The following is a 22,390-nucleotide window of genomic DNA, read 5'->3' as shown; positions in this document are numbered from 1 at the left end:
AAAAAATACAAAAAACTAGCCGGGCGAGGTAGCGGGCACCTGTAGTCCCAGCTACTCCGGAAGCTGAGGCGGGAGAATGGTGTAAACCCGGGAGGCGGAGCTTGCAGTGAGCTGAGATCCGGTCACTGCACTCCAGCCTGGGGGACAGAGCGAAACTCCGTCTCAAAAAAAAAAAAAAATAGAGTGAATATGTGCTTCAGCATTTTATTTATTTGGGTTCAGAATATTACTATTTTTCTCCAAAAAGTCTTCCTTTTCACATTTCATTTTTAAAGAAACTACTTTTCAAAAACAGTTTCTAAATACATTCAGATATTAAACATTTTACTTATTTCATTTACTTACGACATAATAAATACAGGGGTTCGCCCTTGTTCTCGGATCGGGATGCAGTCCAAGAACCCCAGTGGATGCCTGAAACTGTGGATAGTGTAGAACCCTAGATATTCTAAGCATTTATCATTCACTGTGGCCATAACTTTTACAGTTTGAGGTGTAACAGCAAAACTAGCACAAATTTCTTTTTCCTTCTTCTCAGTTTCACAGACAGAAGATTGCTTTACTTTAGATCTTAGCAGCGTCAGCATACAATGTTTTTCTTTCCTTATCAAGTCGAGAACTTTCACCTTTTCACCTAAAGGAAGCACATGATGGTTTCTCTTTGGCACATTTGCCAGCATCACTACTCTTGTGTTTTGGGGGTCATCGTTAAGTAAAATAAGGGTTACTTGAACATGAGCACTGCAGTACCACCAAGTCAGTCGATCTGATAACCAAGAGGGCTACCTAGTGACCAACGGGCAGGGAGTGTCTACAGTGTGGATCTGCTGGACAAAGGGATAATTCATGGGTGGGACAGCGTGAGATTTCACTATGCTACTTAGAAAGGCATTCAATTTAAAACTTATGAATTGTTTATTTCTGGAATTTTAAACGTAATATTATAGGACCGCAGTTGATTGAGGGTTAAGTGAAACTGCAGAAGGTGAAACCAAGGATAAATGGGGACCACCTAGATAAAAGTTAAGTCAGGAAATACATAACTTTTTAAAGGCGGACAAGCTGACAATTCTTTTTATCTTTCTTTTTTACAGGAGTTTGCTTCAGAATGGTAAGTCAATACAGTCTTTATTATTTTGCCATTTTTTCAACTGTTATTCCCAATTACAGAGATACGGCACTTTTCTACTTGGCGCCAGTCTACTATTTACTCCCTGTCCTTGACAGCAAATGAAGAAATATGTGTATTTCTTTGAAATTACTGATTGAGATTTTTATTAACGCTAAAAACATTGTACCCTTCTTCGTATTTACTTAACATTTTCTACATTCAAAAGTACCTCTCTTTGGGTGATTTTAATGAAACGCTTTGATTAGGTGTATTGAATACAAAGTATGGGATTTTCTACATGTTCTGGATGGAAGAAATCCTATAGGCCAAGGTACATATGTCGCACTGCAAAACAAAACACGCTGATGTTGTATAATGAAGTGGTTCCCAGGATTTAGCAGATTAAGCTCCATGTTGCGTTTTAAAATTTATTTATCTTTTTATTTATTTATTTAGTTCGGAGACAGAGTCTTGCTCTGTTGCCCAGTCTGGAATACAGTGGTACGATTTCAGCTCACTGCAGCCTCCGCCTCCCAGGCTCAAGCGATTTTCCTGCCTCAGCCTCCCAAGGAGCTGGGATTACAGGCGCCTGCTACCACATCCAGCTACTTTTTTATTTTTAGTAGAGATGGCATTTCACCATGTTGGCCAGGCCGGTCTTGAACTCCTGGCCTTAAGTGATCCAGCCACCTCAGCCTCCCAGAGTGCTGGGATTATAGGCATGAGCCACCATGCCCAGCTCAGCTAATTTTTTTTTTTTTTAATTTTTGTAGAGACAGGGTTTCACCATGTTGCCTAGGCTGGTCTTGAACTCTTGACCTCAAGTGATTCACCCTCGTTGGCCTCCCAAAGTGCTGGGATTACAGGCTGAGCCACCATGCCTGGCTCCATGTTGCTTTTAAAATTTTAACTTTTTTAAAGTACTCCTTTCCTACAAGTTAATTGTGGCATGCATTTTCACCTACTATCTTAGCTGGGTCACTAGATTAGGTCCCTGGTTCCCAACCCCTGAGGGTTCCAATATTTTCCCATCAGTAAAGTCTCTATTATGAGGCAGCCCCATCCCCCAAAATTCAGATTGTCTCCCTTTTCATTATTATCTAGTAAGAAAGTGACTTATTTTCAGGGCCACCTCTTACATCAGTCTTAGCTGTTAGCATTTTGATTTATGTTGTTTCATACAGCTGGGGCTGTGGAGTGTAGAGATCTTGATCACCCTGGCCTCCATACAGGAGAAGAGTATGTTTTTGAAAAGTTCTAAGGCTGGGTGCAGTGGCTCATGCCTGTAATCCTAGCACTTTGGGAGGCCGAGGCAGGTGGATCACCTGAGGTCAGGAGACCAGCCCGGCCAACATGGTGAAACCCTGTCTCTACTAAAAATATAAAAATTAGCTGGGTGTGGTGGCACATGCCTGTAATCCCAGCTACTTGGGAGGCTGAGGCAGGAGAATCGCTTGAACTTGGGAGGCAAAGGTTTCAGTGAGCCGAAATGGCACCACTGCACTCCAGCCTGGACGACAAGAGTGAAATTCCATCTCAAAAGAAAAAAATAGTTCTAGTAGACTGGATTGATAGGAATTTTAGTATGATGCAGTTAAAATAATTCAAAATCAAAATGTTGCTACTTACATAGCATAACTGAATTTGGATCTAGAAAAAGGAAATTTTAAAAGACTATTAATAATAATAGGAGAGAGAAATCTACCCATAGACAATTATAACATTTCTGTGCCAAGTCCAGAGCCAACAGAAAACATCAGAATCTTTTAGTCTTGTAATAACTCTGCAAACCAGCATGTTTATGCTAGTGTTCTTGCTAGTTTAATTTTCTTTCTTTTTTAAAAAAAAATTATTTTAGGTTCAGGGGTACATGTATAGGTTTGTTATGTAGGTAAACTTGTGTCATGGGGGTTTATTATACAGAGTATTTCATGACCCAGGTACTAAGCCTAGTACCCAATACTTATTATTTTCTGCTCCTCTCCCTCCTCCCACTCTCCATCTTCAGGTAGGCCCCAGTGTCTGTTGTTCCCCTCTTTGTGTCCACGTGTTCTCATAATTTAGCTCCCACTTATGTGTAAGAACATGCAGTATTTGATTTTCTATTCCTGTGTTAGTTTGCTAAGGATAATGGCCTCCTGCTCCATTCATGTTCCTGCAAAGGACACGATCTCATTCTTTTTTATGGCTGCATGGTATTCCATGGTGTGTATGTACCACATTTTCTTTATCCAGTCTACCATTGATGGGCATTTAGGTTGATTCCATGTCTTGGCTATTGTGAATAGTGCTGCAGTGAACATATGTGTGCATGTGTCTTTATGATGAAACAATTTATATTCTTTTGGGTATATACCCAATAATGGGATTGCTGGGTCGAATGGTAGTTCTGTTTTTAGCTATTTGAGGAATTGCCACACTGCTTTCCACAGTGTTTGGACCAATTTGCACTCCCACCAACAGTTTGTAAGCATTCCCTTTCCTCTGCAACCTGGCCAGCATCTGTTATTTTTTGGCTTTTTAATAATCACCATTCTGACTGGTGTGAGATGGTATCTCATTGTGGTTTTGATTTGCATTTCTCTAATAATTGGTGATACTGAGCTTTTTTTCATATGTTTCTTGGCCACACATATGTCTACTTTTGAGAAGTGTCTGTTCGTGTCCTTGCCTACTTTTTTAATGGGGTTGTTTATAATTTTCTTATTAAAATGATTTTCCTCATTTTTTACTGGAAATTTCAAACTGTTTTAGTCTCTATTTCTGCTTATCAATACTCTATGCTGATCACAATTGTATATTTTTTTCTCAGTGATTGAGAATCTTGGATCGATTATCATTTGGAACTCAAGTTAACAATGTGATTTAGTGTTAGCAGTCTTAAGGGCAATACAGCTAAATTTTATGTATCCAAAAACACATCATAGAAACTGTTACTGAAATAATTCTCACTCTAAGCATATTTTTTCATAATGTTTTTATCAAAGTGGAATTGTTTTTACTGAAAGTGGAATTTAACAAAAGATACCATTTATGTGAAGATTCTTTTATAAATAGAGGTGTTACTGTAGGTCATCTATACAATTGTTGGCATAGACTACAAAGAATGATTATTAGGTTAGCATTTTTTGGATATTAGAATCAAGTATGTTATGAATTCAGACTTTTGATGCTGTGCTTTCTTCTTCTTGTTTTTTCCTGAAACCAGTATACAGAAGATGAAGCTAGGAAAATAGGAGTGGTTGGCTGGGTGAAGAATACCAGCAAAGGCACCGTGACAGGCCAAGTGCAGGGGCCAGAAGACAAAGTCAATTCCATGTGAGTAGTAAAATTAATAACATGTACATGAACTTTGTGAGGTTGCTCTTTTTTAGTTTTTTAAGACATGGCCTTGCTCTATCGCCCAGGCTGGAGTGCAGTGGCATGATCTCGGCTCACTACAACCTCTGCCCAGTACAACCTCTGCCTTCCAGGCTCAGATCCCCCCAACTCAGCCTCCCAAGTAGCTGGGACTACAGGTGTGAGCCACCATGCCTGAACTTATGAGGCTATTTTAATGTTTCATTGGACAGTAAGAATAGTATTGATGGACCAGATTTTGTTTGTAGACTTATAATCAAACTAATATGTTTGTAAGCAGGCCTGTGAAGAAATTCTGAGTTGGGAGTAGCATTTCTGTGTTTAGGAATGGATTTCCAACTTGGACTGGCCTGGAGAAGAGTTGTGGCTTTACTCTCCAATCTGTGTGTCCTGTTGCAACTCCTCCAGTGTTATGGAGATGTCCAGGGCCCAGGTAGTTCTCATTTGAAGTGTTGTGACAGATGCATAGTGCCTCTGGATGGTTCGTGAAGTTCTTAGGGTAGCATTCCAGGCAGAAAGATTGCCATCTCCTTTTTATTGTTAAGCGCCTTATTTGTCTAATTGTAATTTTATTTTTCCTGCCAATGAGAATGTGTTTAATGAGCTGGATGGTTACCAAACTATGAATCCTGGAAGTCCAAAAGAGTCCAGATTCAGGAATATGGGGGAAAATGCCTTGTGTACACGATGTCATTTTCAAAAGCCTTGTGTTTTCAGCTTCATAATTTCCACTGCTCTCTGTAGTCTTTTTTTAAAAAAATTAAAAAATAGCTAACATTTATTGAGCATTTACATGTTAGGCAATATGCTAAGCACCTGACATGAATTACCTCACTTAATCTTTACAACAGATCTTATGAGGTAGGTACTAAGTAACACTCAATTTATTTTATTGTTTGTAATTTATCTTTGTTTTCATTACTTAATATTTTTAGATTTCCAAAGCAATAGTTTTTTGCTTATTATAGTAAGTGAAGTAACATAACACCCAGATGTATAAAGGTAAAACTTGTAATGTGTACTTTTCAATTCCCTTCCTTTATTAACCTGTGACAAGGAATACTTTCCACAGCTTTCTCTTTCACTTAAAAATAGTTAAGTATGCATTTATAACTAAGGTTTTGCTGATTTTTACTGAAATGGAATACCTTATGCATATTTTTCCATAGTTTGTATTTTCATTTTCTGGACATTTCAGTAAACAGTAAATATATAATTAATCAACTCCTTATTTTTCTAATTTTTTAATGTTTAGGTACATACTTGCGTTTGTGTGTAAAACTGCACCTCAAATTGAAAAGTGGGGTCCAAAAATTCAGTTTGATAAACTGTGGGGTGACTGTTAATGAAAAACAGTATTTTTAAGTAGAATCGTCACAAAATGTACAAGAAATTTTGGGACTTCCGTTGTACAGAACTGACAGTTCAATGGAAGAGAATATGCCAAATGATTGTGACGAAGTTTTAAAGTAGAGGCTATGTCCCATGATGGGAGGGAGCCTAGAAAAAAATAATAACATAGTTTTTAAAAACTGGGGACTATGTGGAAGATAGAAGCTCATACCAATCATGTTATATTCCTAATCCACATTATAGAGGGTCATTGATTAATTTGCTTAACATAAATGAAATAGTTTCATACATTGTGCTCATGTTTTCTTTTCAACCCCTGCATTCTCCACCACCCTTCTTAAGTAACTTGTGTCAGCAAGCTAGTGTGTATTCTTCTGCTTGTCTCCATGTTCACATTCTGTCTCTCACATACACATGTCTGCACACACACACATTTATGGGTTTTGTTCAATATTTGCTTTTTTAAAAATGGGATCATGGTGTATTCCCTGCTCTGCATCTTACATTATCACTCAAAGATACATCCAGGAAAATCCTTTCAAGTCAAACGGTAATCTCTAATTCATTCTTTTTATTGGCTGCTTAATATATTCCACAATATATAGATTTATTATTACCTTATTGCTGGAAATTTATTTTTTTCTTACTTGTGTTTTGCAATAAGAACAATGCTGCAATAAACATTTTATTGGCGATTTTATTTTTGTTGTATAGATTCCCAGGAGTGTGATTTGCTGGTTGAAGTGTCTGTGTATTTTTAATGTAAACATATTTGTCAGACTGCTTTACAAAACAGCTGTAAACAATGTACATTGTTTTCCTCCTCATCCTGTCAGCAATTGTTATTGTGCTCTCTAATTTTTCTTTTATCTGATTGGTTGTGGTGATTATTTTTTGCTGTAATTTGCATTTCTCTAATGACTAGTTCGCTGGAGCCTCTTTATGCTTATGTCTGTCGATTTGTTCTCGTGAACTCCCTTTTCACATCCTTTACCCATTTTTCTATCGAGTTGCTTGTCTCTTGCCCATTTTTAAAAGCTCTTTGTATATTGGTCATGGTTACTAACCCATTATCTGTTATCATTTTGCAGGTATTTTCCCAAGTCTATAATTTGCCTATAGTTTCATCTGTGATAGCTTTGCAACATCAATTGTTTTTCACTTTTATTAACTCAAATATGGCTATTTTTTCTCTCTGGTTAAGAAACAGATTGTAAGTATTGTCTCCCAGGTTTTCTTCTAACTTGATGCTCTATTTATTGCGTGTAAGCATTTACTCCATCTGGAATTTGTTTTTTATTTATAAGATGAGATATTGGACCAACTATTTTCTACCAGATGAATAGCCAGTTGTCCCAGCACCTCTTACTAAATAATCACTCTTTCCCCCATTGCACTGAAATACATTTTTGTTGTATGTTAAAATCTCATATAAACTGGGTTTTATTTCTGAATTCTCTACTCTGTTCCCTGATCTATTTCTCTGTTCCTACATCAGTATACCGTATTGATTTAATTATACTATCTCTACAGTATATTTCCTCTCACTGTTCTTTTTGATTCTTTTACTTGCTTTCTTGGGCATTTGTTTTCTCTCTAAACTTTAAGATACTTTTACTTATTTAACTGGAATTCTATTCTGTTTATTAAAAAAAACTTACGTGATTGTCTCACACATATGCTTTTGAGGTAAACTTTATGTATTTATTTACTTTTTGAGACAAGGGTCTTGTTCTGTCTCCCAGGCTGGAGTGCAGTGGTCTGATTAGACTCTCTGCAGCCTTGACCTCCTGGGCTCAAGTGATCTTCCCACCTCAACCTCCTGAGTGCACATGCTGGCTAATTTATATATTTAAAAATATATATTTTTTGTACGGATAGTGTCTCACTATGTTGCTCAGGCTGCTGTGGGACTCTTGGCTTCAAATGACCTTCCTGCCTCGGCCTCCCAAAGTGCTGGGATTACAAAAATAAACTTTATTTTTCAGAACAGTTTTATATTTACAGAAAAACTGTGAAGATAGTACAGACAGTTTCCATATACTGCCCACATAGTTTTCCTACTATTAACATTTTACATTAATATGATACATATGTTAACAATTAATGGACCAATATGGATACATTAGTATTAACTAAATCCCTACTTTATTTAGATTTCAATTGTTGCCTAATGTCCATTTTATGTTTTAGGATCCCATTATTGTATTTGCTTTTTAATTGGGCATTCTTGTGAAATTAAGACAAGTGACATTTTGGCCAGGTGCAGTGGCTTATGCCTGTAATCCCAGCACTTTGGGAGGATGAGGCGGGCAGATCACTTGAGGCCAGGAGTTCAAGACCAGCCTGGCGAACATAGTGAGATCCTGTCTCTACAAACAATACAAAAATTAGCTGGGGTTGGTGGTACACGCCTATCGTCCCAGCTACTTGGGAGGCTGAGGCAGGAGAGTCGCTTGAGTCTGGGAGGCAGAGGTTGCAGTGAGCTGAGATTGCACCATCACACTCCAGTCTGGGCAACGGGAGTAGCCTGTCTCAAATAATAAAAAAAAAAAAAAAAGAGAAGTGACATTTTTATGATATTAAATCTTCCCATTCAAGAACACACAGATGTTGTTCCATTTGCTTAGATTTTAAAATTTATCCTTCAATATGATTTTACGGTTTTCTTTATATAGATTTTTGCACTTTTCTTGCTGAGTTTATTTCTAAGTATCTTAATGACTTTTCACGATTGTATGGATTTCTTTCCCATTTATGTTTCTAGTTGTTCATGCTTAAATATGGAATATCTAATGACTTTTGTATATTAATTATATATCATGGTATTACCTTATCAAATATTCTTATTAATTCTATCAGTTTTTAAAAAGCTATAGTTTTTGGGTTTTTAAAAATATAGTTATGCAATTAGTAAAAATGGTGTATCTTTTTTTCAATGACTTTATTTGTCAGACCTGCCATGACAATGTTGAATAATAATAGCAATAGCAGACATGCCCGTTTGGTTTCTGATTTTATTTGAAATAGTTTTATTGTTTCACCTGGTAGAAAGATGTTTGCTGTTGGTTTTAGGTAAATATACTTTATCACAATACATTTCACTCTTGTATTCCTTGAATTAAGCTTTGATTGGTTACAGTGTGTTATTCTTTTGAATTATTGCTGAATTGCCAAGTACTGCTTGCCAATATTTTATTTAGAACTTTTGTATATATATAAGTCATGTAAGGTTTTTTTTTGTTTTGTTTTGGTTTTTTTTTTTTTTTTTTTGATGGAGTCTCGCTTTGTCGCCCAGGCTGTAGTGCAATGGCACGATCTCGGCTTACTTCAACCTCTGCCTCCTGGGTTCAAACAATTCTTCTGCCTCAGCCTCCCGAGTAGCTGGGACTACACATGCATGCCACCACTCCCAGCTAATTTTTGTATTTTTAGTAGAGACAGGGTTTCACCATATTGGCCAGGCTGGTCTCAAACTCCTGACCTCGGCCTCCCACAATGCTGGGATTACAGGCATGAGCCACCGCACCCAGCCGGGTATTTTTTGGGTATTCTATTATGTTTTGATTTTCAAGTTTTATCGTCTTCATAAAACATATTAGGAAGTTTTCCATCCTTCTCTTCATTCTGGAATAACATTAAAATATCAGAATTACTGTTCTTAGGTTAGCGGAAACAAATTAGGAAATCACCTGGTCCTGCCTCCTTCTCAATGTTGACCTTTAACCACCTTTTCAATTTACTCTGTGGTAACTGGTATGTTTGTTTTTTGAGAAAACATTTTGCTCTGTCACCCAAGCTGGAGTGCAATGCACAATCACAGCTCACCACAGCCTTGACCTGCTGGGTTTAAGTGATACTTCCATCTCAGCCACCCAAGTAACTAGGAATGCAGGGATGCACCACCATGTCCAGCTAATTTTTAAACATTTTTTTGTGGAGGTGAGGTCTTATTATGTTGCCCAGGCTGGTGTTGAACTTCTAAGCTCAAACGATCCTCCTGCCTCAGCCTCCCAAAGAGCTAGGATTACAGGTATGAGCCACTGCACCCAGCAAGTAACTGATATAGTTGAGTTTTTCAGATGATCTTGGATTCTTTTTTATTTTGCTGGGAAATTATCCAATTTTTCTAGGTTTTTGAATTTGTTGTGATACATTTTATAATTTTAAAAATATCGTCCAGGTGCAGTGGCTCACTCCTGTAACCCCAGCACCCTGGGAGGCCAAGGTGGGCGGATTATGAGGTCAGGAGTTTGAGACCAGCCTGGCCAACATGTTGAAACTGCATCTCTACTAAAAATACAAAAATTAGCTGGGCGTGGTGGGGTACACCTGTAATCCCAGCTACTGGGGAGGCTGAGGCAGAAGAATCGCTTGAACCTGGAGCTGGAGTTTGCAGTGAGCCAAGATTGTGCCACTGTACTCCAGCCTGGGCTCCAGAGCAAGACTTTGTCTTAAAAAAAAAAAATCTCTTTTGTATCTGTGCTTACATTCCCTTTGAAAATTCCTGATTTTGTATAACTTCATTTTCTCCTCCTTTTTCCTTAATCAGGCTCTGATAGAATTTATCTATTTTATTGGTATATTTTTTAATAACAGCTATTTCACTTTTTATTTCGTCTTTGAACTAATATTGTAACTAATGGGATTCTGAGTTTGTGTTTGTAAAATTCCCAGTTAAAACTTTTGAGGTAATTTTTTATTATTTATTTCTATTTTTATTTGATTATTATCGGAGAATGAGGCCTAGAAGATTTCTACTTAAAAATTTTGTTCAATCCTTGTGATAAATGACATGATATATTTTGGATTGATCAGTTAGGATCTATGATTCAATTAGGATGCTTTAGGCTGCATGTAACAGGATACCTGATTAAAGTGTTTGAATGAAGGAACTGATTTTTCTCACTTTCTAAACAGGCTGGGGCAAGCAGTCCTAGGGTTGGTTCAATGTCTGAAAGATTATTGAAATGTACATTTTGGTGTTGCCATACTTTTCTCTTTTTATATTTTTTTATGATGGGATTTTCAAACACATACATGAATAGAGAAAAGAGGACAGTGAAGCTCATGTGCCCATTACCCACTTTCAATAACAGTATACTTTCAGACATTCTTGTTTCATATATTCCTCCAACTTATTTTTTGTCATTGTTAGAGTATTTAAAGCAAATTTCCAGCATTATATTATTCACCTATAAATTTGGTCAAATGATGTTAAACTATCAATACCTGACAAAATTTTAACCTATAAAACAACAATTTCATGTTCTTCAATCTAATGTTTGATTATATACAGAAAACAGAAACTCTATATACCCATCAATATGTATTCTAAATCCCACACAGATCTATGTGCAAATGTCAAAGTGCATCACACAAGCTGTCTGTCATGCTTTTTCCTGGAGGCCTGTCTTCCAGTCTGGGTCTGGGTTTGCTGCACAGGTGTCACTCTGGTGTTTCTCTTTGCTGCTTTCTTGTGGAGCAGACTCCTGTGTCCTTAATCATGTGTTTTAATCTTTCTTGATTCATTCTCTTATTTTGCAGAAATGTAATTCTCTATAGCGCTTCCCAAGGAAAGGTGTATGAGAGACAAAAAGTTTGCATTTCTGCATGCCTTCATTTACCCTTGTGCTTGACTGATTGACTTACAGTTTTCTATGCCAAAAATAATCTCTCACTAAGAATTTTGAAGGCATAGTTCCATAACTTACAGTGTTGCTGTTGAGAGGTTTGATGTCATTCGAATACAAAGTATTGGGAGTTATACCTGTTTATTCCCTCAGGAAGTTTGTCAGATATTCCACTTATCTCTCTTCTCCATTTTCACAACCATCTGCCTTTGTGCATGTTTTAATTTTGCTTTAAATGCACTTGGAGGAGAATGTTTTTTCTTTGACTGTTTTCTTCTCTATCTCTTTTGGGCCCTCTTCTTTTAGAACTTCTATGTGGACCTGATCCTCTACTTTATTTTATTTTATTTTATTTTATTTTATTTTATTTTATTTTATTTAGTAGAGACTGGGTTTTACCATGTTGGCTAGTCTGGTCTTGAACTCCTGGCCTCAAGTGATCCACCTGCCATGGCCTTCCAAAGTGCTGAGATTACAGGTGTGAGCCACCGTGCCCGGCCCCTGATTTTAAACTTTTCTCATCTAGTTTCCATATGTTATTATATGGGAAATTGGCTCAACTTTGTCTTCCTACCTTTCTATTATTTGTATTTGTTTCTGCTGCTGTATCTTAATTGTTTCTCTTTCATAGCATCTCATTCTTGTTGTTTTCCCCAAATCTCTCTGAGGATATTATGTGTATGTTTCTTTTCAAAGTATTGTTCTGCTTTTTGCATTGTCTCTCTCTCTCTCTTTTTTTTTTTTTTTTTTTGAGACAGAGTCTCTCTCTGTTGCCCAGGCTGGAGTGCAATGGCATGATCTCAGCTCACTGCAACCTCCACCTCCCAGGTTCAAGCAATTCTCCTGCCTCAGCCTCCTGAGTAGCTGGGATTACAGGCATCCGCCACCATGCCCGGCTAATTTTTGTTTTTTTAGTAGAGATGGAGGTTTCACCATGTTAGCCAGGCTGGTCTCGAACTCCTGACCTCAGGTGATCTGCCAGCCTCAGCCTCCCAAAGTGCTGGGATTACAGGTGTGAGCCACCATGCCCGGTTGCTTTTTCCATTGTTTCTATTTCCCCTAAATTACTTTTCTTTTCCTTCTCTTCTTCTTTCCATTTTTTCCTGTTTGCTTGTTTTGCTTATCTTTTATATTGCCGGCTTTCCTTACAATCATATTTTCAGTAACTTAGTTATAAATCGAAACAGCCAACAATAAGCAGAACTTAAGGAAATTTTCCAACATGTAGACTTGTGGACTTGAGGAATGGTGGTGACTGGGTGGGGAACTGACAGTTTTGTTAGTGAATCTCCAAATGTCAGATCTATGTGTCCTGTCTTCTGCAGTATGTGGTGTCTCCAAATCCTAAGTCTTCTGTGAGATCCACAGGGGTGAGCTGACTTGCTTCTCATTATTTTTGCAGGCACTTAGTTTGTAACATCCTTTGGTTTACTGTATAGTTATTCCTCCTCCACTTGCTTTCCTTCTTTATTTTTGTTTTTAGGCAGAATCTTGGTTTGTTGCCCAGGCTGGAGTGCGGTGGCGTAATCATAGCTCACTGCAGCCTTGCTCTCCTGGACTCAAGTGATCCTCTTACCTCAGCCTCCCGAGTAGCTAGGACTGCAGGTGTGCACCACCATGCCCGGCTAATTTTTTAATTTTTTGTAGAGACAGGGTCTTGCTATGTTGTCTAGGCTGGAGTTGAACTCCTGGCCTCAAGTGATCCTTCTGCCTCGGCTTCCCAAAGTGTTGGGATTATAGGCGTGAGTTACCACACCCAGACCCTCTGCTTTCCTACTAATTATTTGTTGAAACTTCTTGTTCAGGTTATAGTTCTGTACCAGCTAGGAATATTTTCAGCTACAAGTTAATAGAAAACTGGACTTAAACATGGATCTAAAAAAACAGGTTCGTTTTTCTCAGTAATAAGAAGTTTGGAGGTAGATGGTTACTGGCCTTAGTTCAGTAGCTCAATAATGTCTGGACCAATGTCTCTGTGATTGTCTTGGCCTTTTCCTCATGTTCAAAAAAGGAAAAGGGCAGCTGCACATAATATCCACAGTTAAGGCAGGAATAAGTAAAGGATTGTGTTACTTTTCCTGACCCACCCCCAAACAGATATCTACTTGTGTTCCATTGGCTCAAACAGGGTCATATGGCTACTCCTTGCTGCAAAGGAGACTGGGAAATTGGCTTGGTTTATTGATGCCCTGAAAAAAAAAATTCTCTTGGCCAGGAAGAAGGGGATGGGGATGGGTGTATACTAGGTAGTCAGTGAACAATGTCTGTTACATCTTTCATATTTTGATGCTATCATTTTAATGGGGCTTCAGGTAAAAGAAGATAAACATGCCATGTATAACTGCATGGTGAAAATTAAGTGAGAAAATCCATATAAAGCACTTAGTGCAGTGCCTGGCATGTAGTAATAATCAATAAATATTTGCTACTATGTTATGACCCATATGCTCCACTTTGTACGTGTTGTCTTGTGGCAGTTGGACTGATCAGGTAGAGACGCCACTAGGCTCCTAGATAAATGGGTCGTCCCTGCAGAGAAATTGGGCTAGAGAAATTAATTTTGTTGTCATCAGTATGTGGATAGTATTTGAAGCCACATACATGGATGGGATTATCCAGGGAGAAGTTGTGTAGTGACAAGCAAGCAGGAAGAAGACACTGGAGAACGTAAATTAAGCTTAACCGCGACATGTTTAGGTTTTAAAAAATGAATTTGTTCCTCTAGTGCAATAGATTGTTTAAGGTACTGAATTATCAAGAAATTGAATCACAATAAGAGATGTTACAAAAATAGTTGCAAAGTCGACTCAGTGTGGCACATTTGCAGCTATATATTAGGTTGGTGCAAAAGTAATGGCAAACACCGCAATTACTTTTGCACCAACCTAATAGTGCCAGGCCGGGAACGGTGGCTCACACTTGTAATCCCAACAATTTGGGGGGTGAGGTGGGTGGATTGCTTGAGCTCAAGAATTCGTGACCAGCCTGGGCAACATGGTGAAACCCCATATGCACAAAAAATACAAAAATTAGCCAGGCATGGGCCTTATTTTCTTATAGCTATTATTAAAAAGAGAAAACTTTTTTTTTTAATGCAATGACAATAAGTTGAGAAATCTGAATTAAATTGCCTTTAAAAAAACCACAGGTTTGTTTCTTCCCAAACCATGAAAATGTGGAATACAACAGGGACCATCATTTAGAGATGGCCTGGCTGTGATTATAGCAGCCCTGCTCTGTCTTTACTAACAAGCCAGCAGCATCCAAGAACACACTGTGGATGTGTGTGTTTTCTTCCCCTTCCGTGTTTTATTTTCTCAGAAAGAATGACTGATGACTTTCTTTTGCAAATTGTACTACATAATTCCAATTGCAGAGGTAAGTTCTGCCAACATTTTTTGATGCATAAGGACTGTTTTGAATCTATCGTTTTATTATGTCTACCTTTTTTTTTTGCAAAATTAAGAATATTTTCTGTTTCTTAGTAATCATGTTAAATTAATGTACAGTGTTATGACACTGAGCATAAGCCTTTGAATAAGTCCTCAGAACATATATTTTTCATAAAGACCCAATGGTAATTTTGTAAAACAAAACACATTTGTATTTGGAGACAGCCAAATTCTAAAATTAAAATTACATCTTGATTGCTATATATTTTTTAAACCATATGTCACGTATCAGTCCTCTGCACTTCAAAGGATTATTAAAGGGCTGGTATATGTATACAAGAGGATGACCAAATGGTTACATGGCCTGGAAAACTATGTCATAATACAAGGAATGCTTGAAGGCATTGGGGATATTTAGCTGGAGAAAAGAATACTTGGAATCATGATAGCTTCCTTCAAGTATTTGAAAGGCTGATACATGGGAAAGAGTAAATGTTCTCTTTTGTTCCAGAAGGCAATAATCTTGATTGGAGCAATGGGTGAATTTGCTGAATTTGCTTATTTCAGCTCACCCTGACAACAAATTTTCCTGAAAAGTCATCAAATGTATATAATGGTGGAATTTTATCAATACCTAGGAGTAGTCTAGATCAGGGATTGGCAACCCACGGCCTGTTTTGTAAATGAAGTTTTATTGGAGCACAGCCACACCCATTTATTTATGTTTTGGCTATGACTGCTTTTGTGGTACATGGGCAGCATGGAGTTGTTGCAACAAAGACTGGATGGCCTCAAAGCCTAAAATATTTACTACCTGGCCCTTTATAGAAAATAGTTTGCTACCCGCCGTGTAACAGATGTCAGACAAGCCAAGAGTGTGGTAGAAGATCTAACTCATCGAATGGTATGTTAGACTAGATGACCTCTGAGGTCCTGTCTAGCTAAGATTCTGTTTCTTTTTTTTTTTTTTTGAGACAGAGTTTTGCCCTGTGGCCCAGGCTGGATTGCAGTGCCATGATCTCGGCTCACTGAAGCCTCTGTTTTCCTGCCTCAGCCTCCCGAGTAGCTGGGATTACAGGCGCAGGCCACCATGCGCAGCTAGGTTTTGTATTTTTAGTAGAGACGGGGTTTCACCATGTTGGCCAGGCTGGTCTTGAATTCCTGACCTGAGGGGATCCGCCCATCTCCGCCTCCCAAAGTGCTGGGATTACAGGTGTGAGCCACCGTGCTTGGCCAGATTCTGTGTTTCTATAGTTGATGATTGTGCATGTACTTAAAATATGTTCAGAGTTCAAGAGTTAGAATTAGAATAGAGGTATTCACTAATAGTTGTGTTTACCTCTTCCACAGATATTAATTCTTGACATTTGTGTGAAATATGAAATTTGAACAGCTTTATGCCTTAACTATGAATTGACATTTTTTTGAATTTCCAGTTGTTACAATAGTAGATTGAAATGCAACAGTGGATTTTGTGAACAATTAGGTGGTGTCCGATTCAAAGTTATTTAGTATTTTTAAAAATAACTTTTCTCCAGCGGACCATTAGTGGCATGAATGCGCAACCAGAGTAGCTAGCTTTTCCTTGCTTTTTCATCTGAGAAGCTCAAAGCGCTTTGCGAATATTTTTATACTTTATTCATCAAGTTCCTTCTTACACAAATAGATGGGGTTATTAAGAAAGGTTCCATTGGATGTTCTATTGAAATATAGAAGGTATTTTTTTTAGGGGAACAAAATTCATTGAGGAGCTATAATTTTGGAAAAAGAATAGGTTAGTCTAATTGATATAAATTAATGGGAAACTAGGAACATGTAAAATATCTACAGTAGAGTTGGAATTCTAATACCAGTCTTTATACCTCAAATACTAAATCATTTATTTTCCTTTAGAACATAACAGATCTATATTAAAATGATTTAAGGGTATAGCTTTTACTTTAAAGTTCACATTTAATGTATGTATATTTAGTAAGATAATCATTTAATAAAAGAAATGTATAATGCAGTACTAATTACTTTTATTCTTTTTTTTCTTTAATCAGCTTTCTCAGGTAGCAACTAATTACTTTAAAAAATTAATAGACTCTCTCTTTTAGAGCAGCTTTAGGTTTACAGAAAAATTGAGTGGAAACTGCAGAGAGTTTCCATATATTCCCTCACACCCACTTCCCTAGGTCCCTCAGTTTCCCCCATTCTTTTTTTTTTTTTTTTTTTGAGACGGAGTCTTGCTCTGTCACCCAGGCTGGAGTGCAGTGGCGTGATCTCCACTTACTGCAAGCTCCACCTCCCAGGTTCACACCATTCTCCTGCCTCAGCCTCCCCTGTAGCTGGGACTACAGGCACCCGCCACCGTGCCCGGCTAATTTTTGTATTTTTAGTAGAGACGGCGTTTCACCGTGTTAGTCAGGATGGTCTCGATCTCCTGACCTCATGATCCACCCGTCTCGGCCTCCCAAAGCGCTGGGATTACAGGCGTGAGCTACCGCGCCCAGCCAGTTTCCCCATTCTTAACATCTTGCATTATGTAGTATATTTGTTAAAAGTGATGAGCCAATATGGATACTTTATTAACAGCTAAAGCCCATAGGTTACATTGGGGTTAACTCTTTTTTTTTCTTTTTGAGACAAGAGTTTTGCTCTGTTACCCAGGCTGCTGTGCAGTGTCATGGTCATAGCTCACTATAACCTTGAACTCCGGGGCTCAAGTGATCCTCTCTCCTCAGCCTCCTGAGTAGCTGGGACTAAAGACACATGCATGATGCTCAGCTAATTTTTTTATTCTTTATTTTTTGTAGAGATGGGATCTTGCTGTGTTTCCCAGACTGGTCTCAAACTCCTGGTCTCAAGCAGTCCTCCCACCTCGGCCTCCCAAAGTGCTGGGATTATAGGCATGAGCCACTGTGCCTGGCCAGAGTTCACTTGTGATGTTGTACATTCTATGGGTTTTGATAAATGTGTGATGGCATGTATCTACCATTACAGTATCATACAGAATTGTTCCACTACCCTAAAAATCCCATGTGCTCTGCCTATTCATCTCTCTTTCTCTCCCTCTAGCCGCTGACAACCACTGATGTCTTTATTGTCTTTATAGTTTTGCTTTTTCCAGAATGTTATGTAGTTGGAATAATACAGTATGTAGTCTTTTCACACTGGCTTCATTCACTTAGATATATGTCTTTAAGGTTCCTTCATGTATTTTTGTGACTTGACAGTTCATTTCTTCTTATTGCTGAATACTATTTCATTGTGTGGATGTACTACAAGTTGTTTATATATTCACTTATTGAGAGACACCTTGGTTGCTTCCAAATTTGTTATTTTATTTGTTTATTTTTTCAGAAATAGGGTCTTGCTGTGTTCCCAGGCTGGTCTCAAAACCTGGCCTTAAGTGAGTCTCCCACCTCAGCCTCTCAAGTAGCTGGGATTACAGGATCAAGCTACCATATTCAGGTGGTTTCTTCCAAGTTTTGTCAATTATGAGACTGATTACTTTTTAAAAATTGTATTTTTTCAAAATTATAATCATATATAATTATGGGGTACATAGTGTTCCCCCTATGTTTTCTTCTGGTATTTTTTTTGGGGGGGGGGCCAGTTTCAGGTCTTGTGTTTAAGTCTTTAATCCATTTTGAGTTGTGTTTTGTGTATGGTATGACATAAGGGTCACATCTCACTCGTCTCATGTGGATGTCTAGTTTTCCCATTACTGTTTATTGAAGAGACTGTCTTTGCTCCATGGTGTGTTCTTGGCACCTTTGTAAAAAAATAAAAAACAATTGACCGTAAATATGTGGGTTTATTTCTGGGCTCTCTATCCTGTTCCACTGGTTGATGTTTCTATTTTTATGTCAGTGCCATGCTGTTTTAATCACTATAGCTTTGTAATATAGTTTGAAGTCAGGTAGAATGTTGCCTCCAGCTTTGTTCTTTTTGCTCAAGATTGCCTGGGATACTTAGGGTTTTTGTTTTCATGTGTGCATGTGATTCTATATAAATTTTAAAATTGCTTTTTCTATTTCTGTGAAAAATGTCATTGAAATGTTAATAGGGATTGCATTGAGTCTGAAGGTCATTTTGGGTAGTATGGACTTTTGAACAATACTAATTCTTCCAACCCATGAACGTGGAATATCCTATTTATATGTGTCTTCTTCAATTTCTTTAATCAATGTTATATATTTTTCAGTGTATAGAGCTTTCATCTCATTGGTTACACTTATTCTCCTAAGTTTTTTTTTTTTTTTTTTTTTTGATAGCTGTTGTAAATGAGATTGTTTTCTATATTTCTTCAGCTTTGTGTGTTGATTTTGTATCCTTCAACTTTACTGTTTGTCACTTCTAACAGTTTTTTGATAGAGTCTTTAGGGTTTTCTCATCAGCAAACAGTGACAATTTTAACTTTTTCCTTTCCTATTTGAATGCCTTTTACTTCTTTCTCTTACATAATTGCTCTCACAAGGGCATCCACTACTACATTAAATAGAAATGACGACAGTGGGCATCCTTGTCTTGTTCCTGATCTTAGAGAAAAAGTTTTCAATTTTTTACCATTGAGTATAATGTTTGCTGTGGGCTTTTCATATATGGCCTTCATTATGTTGATGTACATTTCTTCTATACTTAATTTATTAGTGAAAGGATGTTGAATTTTATCAGATGCCTTTTCTGCATCTAATGTGGTGATCATATAGTATTTGTCCTTCATTCTGTTAATATGGTGTTCTCTATTTGTAGATTTGCATATGTTGAATCATCTTTGTATCCCTGAGATAAATCTCACTTGATCATGGTGAATGATCCTTTTAATGTGCTGTTGAATTTGGCTTATTAGTATTTTGTTGAGGATTTTTACATCTATGTTCATCAGGGATATTGGCCTGTAATTTTCTTTTCTCATAATGTTCTTGTCTGGCTTTGGTATCAAGGTAATGCTAACCTCATAAAAAGAGTTCAAAAGTGTTTCCTCCTCTTTGATTTTTTGGAAGAGTTCAAAAAGGATTGATATTAGTTCTTTAAATGTTTGGTAGAATTCATCAGTAACACTTCCAGTCTTGGGCTTTTCTTTGATGGGAAACTTTGTATTATTGATTCAATCTTTTTGAATGACCAATTCAATTATTATTGGTCTGTTCAGATTTTCTATATCGTCTTGATTTAGCATTGGTAGGTTATATGTGGTAGGATAAATTCTAGGAATGCCTCCATTTCTTCTAGATTATTCGATTTATTGACTTATGGTTGTTTGTTCATGGTAATCTTTATGATTCTTTGTATTCTGTGGCATAAATCACAGTGTCTCCTCTTTTATTTCTGATTTTATTTATTTGAATCTTTTCAATATTTTTCTAGGTTAGCCTAACTATAGGTTTGTTGATTTTGTTTATCTTTTCAAGAAACCACTGCCGGTTTCATTGATTTTTCTTTTATTGTTTTTCTAGTCTCTATTTTATTTATTTTAGCCCTGATCTTTGTCATTTCTTTCCTTCTGCTGTATTTGGGCTTTTTCTTTTTCTGCTTCCTTGAGGTATAACATTAGATTATTTGTGATCTTTATTCTTTTCTGATAGACTGCAGGGGTCCCCAATCCTTGTGACCTGTTAGGAACCGGACTACGCAGCAGGAGATGAGCAGCAGTACCGCCTGAGCTCCCCTTCTTGTCAGATCAGTGGGAGCATTAGAGTCTTATGGCGGAGCGAACCCTATTATGAACTGCTCATGCAAGGGATACAGGTTGTTCACTCTTTATGAGAATCTAACTAATGCCTGATCATCTGAGGTGGAAGTTTCATCTTGAAACCCTACCCACTCCATTCCTGTCTTCCACTGGTCCCTGGTGCATAAAGTCATTTATTGCTATAAGTTTCCCTCTTAGAACTGCTTTTGCTGCATCCCATAAGTTTTGGTATGTGTTGTGTTTTCATTTTTGTCTCAAGATATTTTTAAATTTCCCTTTTGATTTCTTCTTTGACTCATTGATTGTTTAGTAACATGTTAATTTCTACATATTTGTGAATTTTCCAAGATTTCTCCTGTTATTGAGTCCCAGTTTCATAGCATTATGATCAGAAAAGATACTTAAAATGATTTTACTTCTCTTAAATTTGTCCAGACCAGTTTTGTGGCCTAACATAGATAATAAATGTATGTATTTTTCATTTATTAAACAATTATATATTTGATACCTTTTATTTATGCCAGGCACTGTTTTTGGTACCCGGCCTGGAGAAAGTTCCATGTGCTCTTAACAATGTGTATTCTGTTGGTGTTGGATGGAAAATTCCACATATGTCTGTTAGGTCTATTTGGTCTAAAGTGTAGTTCAAGTTCAGTGTTTCCTTATTAGTTTTATTTATTTTTAATATAATCTTAAAGTTTGCCTACAGTATAAAAACTTTAGCATGAAATATATATATATTTTTTAATTTAAATTCCAGGATATATGTGCAGAACATGCAGGCTTGTTACATGGGTAAACATGTGCCATGGTGGTTTGCTGCACCTATCAACCCATCACCTAGGTATTAAGCCCCGCATGCATTAGCTATTTATCCTGATGCTCTCCCTCCCCTGCTCCCCGACAAGCCCCAGCGTGTGTTGTTCCTCTCCCTGTGTCCATGTGTTCTCATTATTCAGCTCCCACTTATAAGTGAGAACATGCGGTGTTTGGTTTTCTGTTCCTGTGTTAGTTTGCTGAGGATAATGGCTTCCAGGTCCATCCACGTCCCTGCAAAGGACATGAGTTCATTTCTTTTTATGGCTGCATAATATTCCATCGTGTATATGAGCATGAAATATTTTCATTTTTATTTATTTATTTTTATTTTTTTGAGATGGAGTCTTGCTCTGTCATCCAGGCTGTAGTGCAGTGGTATGATCTTGGCTCACTGCAACCTCTACCTCCTGGGTTCAAGCAATTCTTCCTGCCTCAGCCTCCCAAGTAGTTGGGATTACAGGTGCCTGCCACCCATGCCCGGCTAATTTTTGTAGTTTTAGTAGAAATGGCGTTTCACCATGTTGGCTAGGCTGGTCTTGAACTCCTGACCTCAGGTGATTCGCCTGCCTCAGCCTCCCAAAGTGCTGAGATTTACAAGCGTGACCCCACTGCACCTGGTCTGAGCATGAAATATTTTAAATAAATATTTTTTTAAAAGATATCTCAATTTTCCAAAAACTTGAAATCTGTTTTAGTTTATCAGTACAAAATAAATGTGATCTTTTAAAAAAATTTACAAAAGATTTACATGGTTGTTCTAAAATTTAAATGATGTGGATTTATGTGGAGTAAAAGATGTAAGTTCTTTCTGTCCTCTTAATACCATAGTCCTATACATTTTTTCTAAGCATATAACATATATATATTGAAAATACATATAATATAATCCCTTATTATTTAAAAAACCCTATACATTCCCATGTAGTTACATTTATCTCTGTCATTTATGAAGATGGGATCATGCCACACATATTATTCTGCAACTTAAAATTTCATGATATTGTATATTGTGGATATCTTCTGATGGCAGTAAGTGTTCTTT

The 22,390-nt window shown here is 37.3% G+C and overlaps 1 protein-coding gene across 2 annotated transcripts in view; it reads left to right on the top strand.

Moving 5' to 3' along the window:
* The window catches only part of ACYP2 (acylphosphatase 2), a 195,471-nt gene that overhangs the window by 16,244 nt on the left and 156,837 nt on the right, over positions 1-22,390 (top strand). For both annotated transcript variants that reach the window (XM_001114543.5, XM_015112366.3), the window contains exons 2-3: positions 1,095-1,111; positions 4,320-4,429. In XM_001114543.5, coding sequence (XP_001114543.1) covers positions 1,095-1,111; positions 4,320-4,429 — 127 coding nt within the window. The remainder of the gene's footprint in view (positions 1-1,094; positions 1,112-4,319; positions 4,430-22,390) is intronic.

The sequence above is a fragment of the Macaca mulatta genome, chromosome 13 (assembly GCF_049350105.2).
Source record: "Macaca mulatta isolate MMU2019108-1 chromosome 13, T2T-MMU8v2.0, whole genome shotgun sequence".
In the NCBI taxonomy this organism is placed as follows: Eukaryota; Metazoa; Chordata; class Mammalia; order Primates; family Cercopithecidae; genus Macaca; species Macaca mulatta.
Note: the sequence above shows the minus strand (reverse complement) of the source record. Positions and strands in the feature narration are given on the sequence as shown.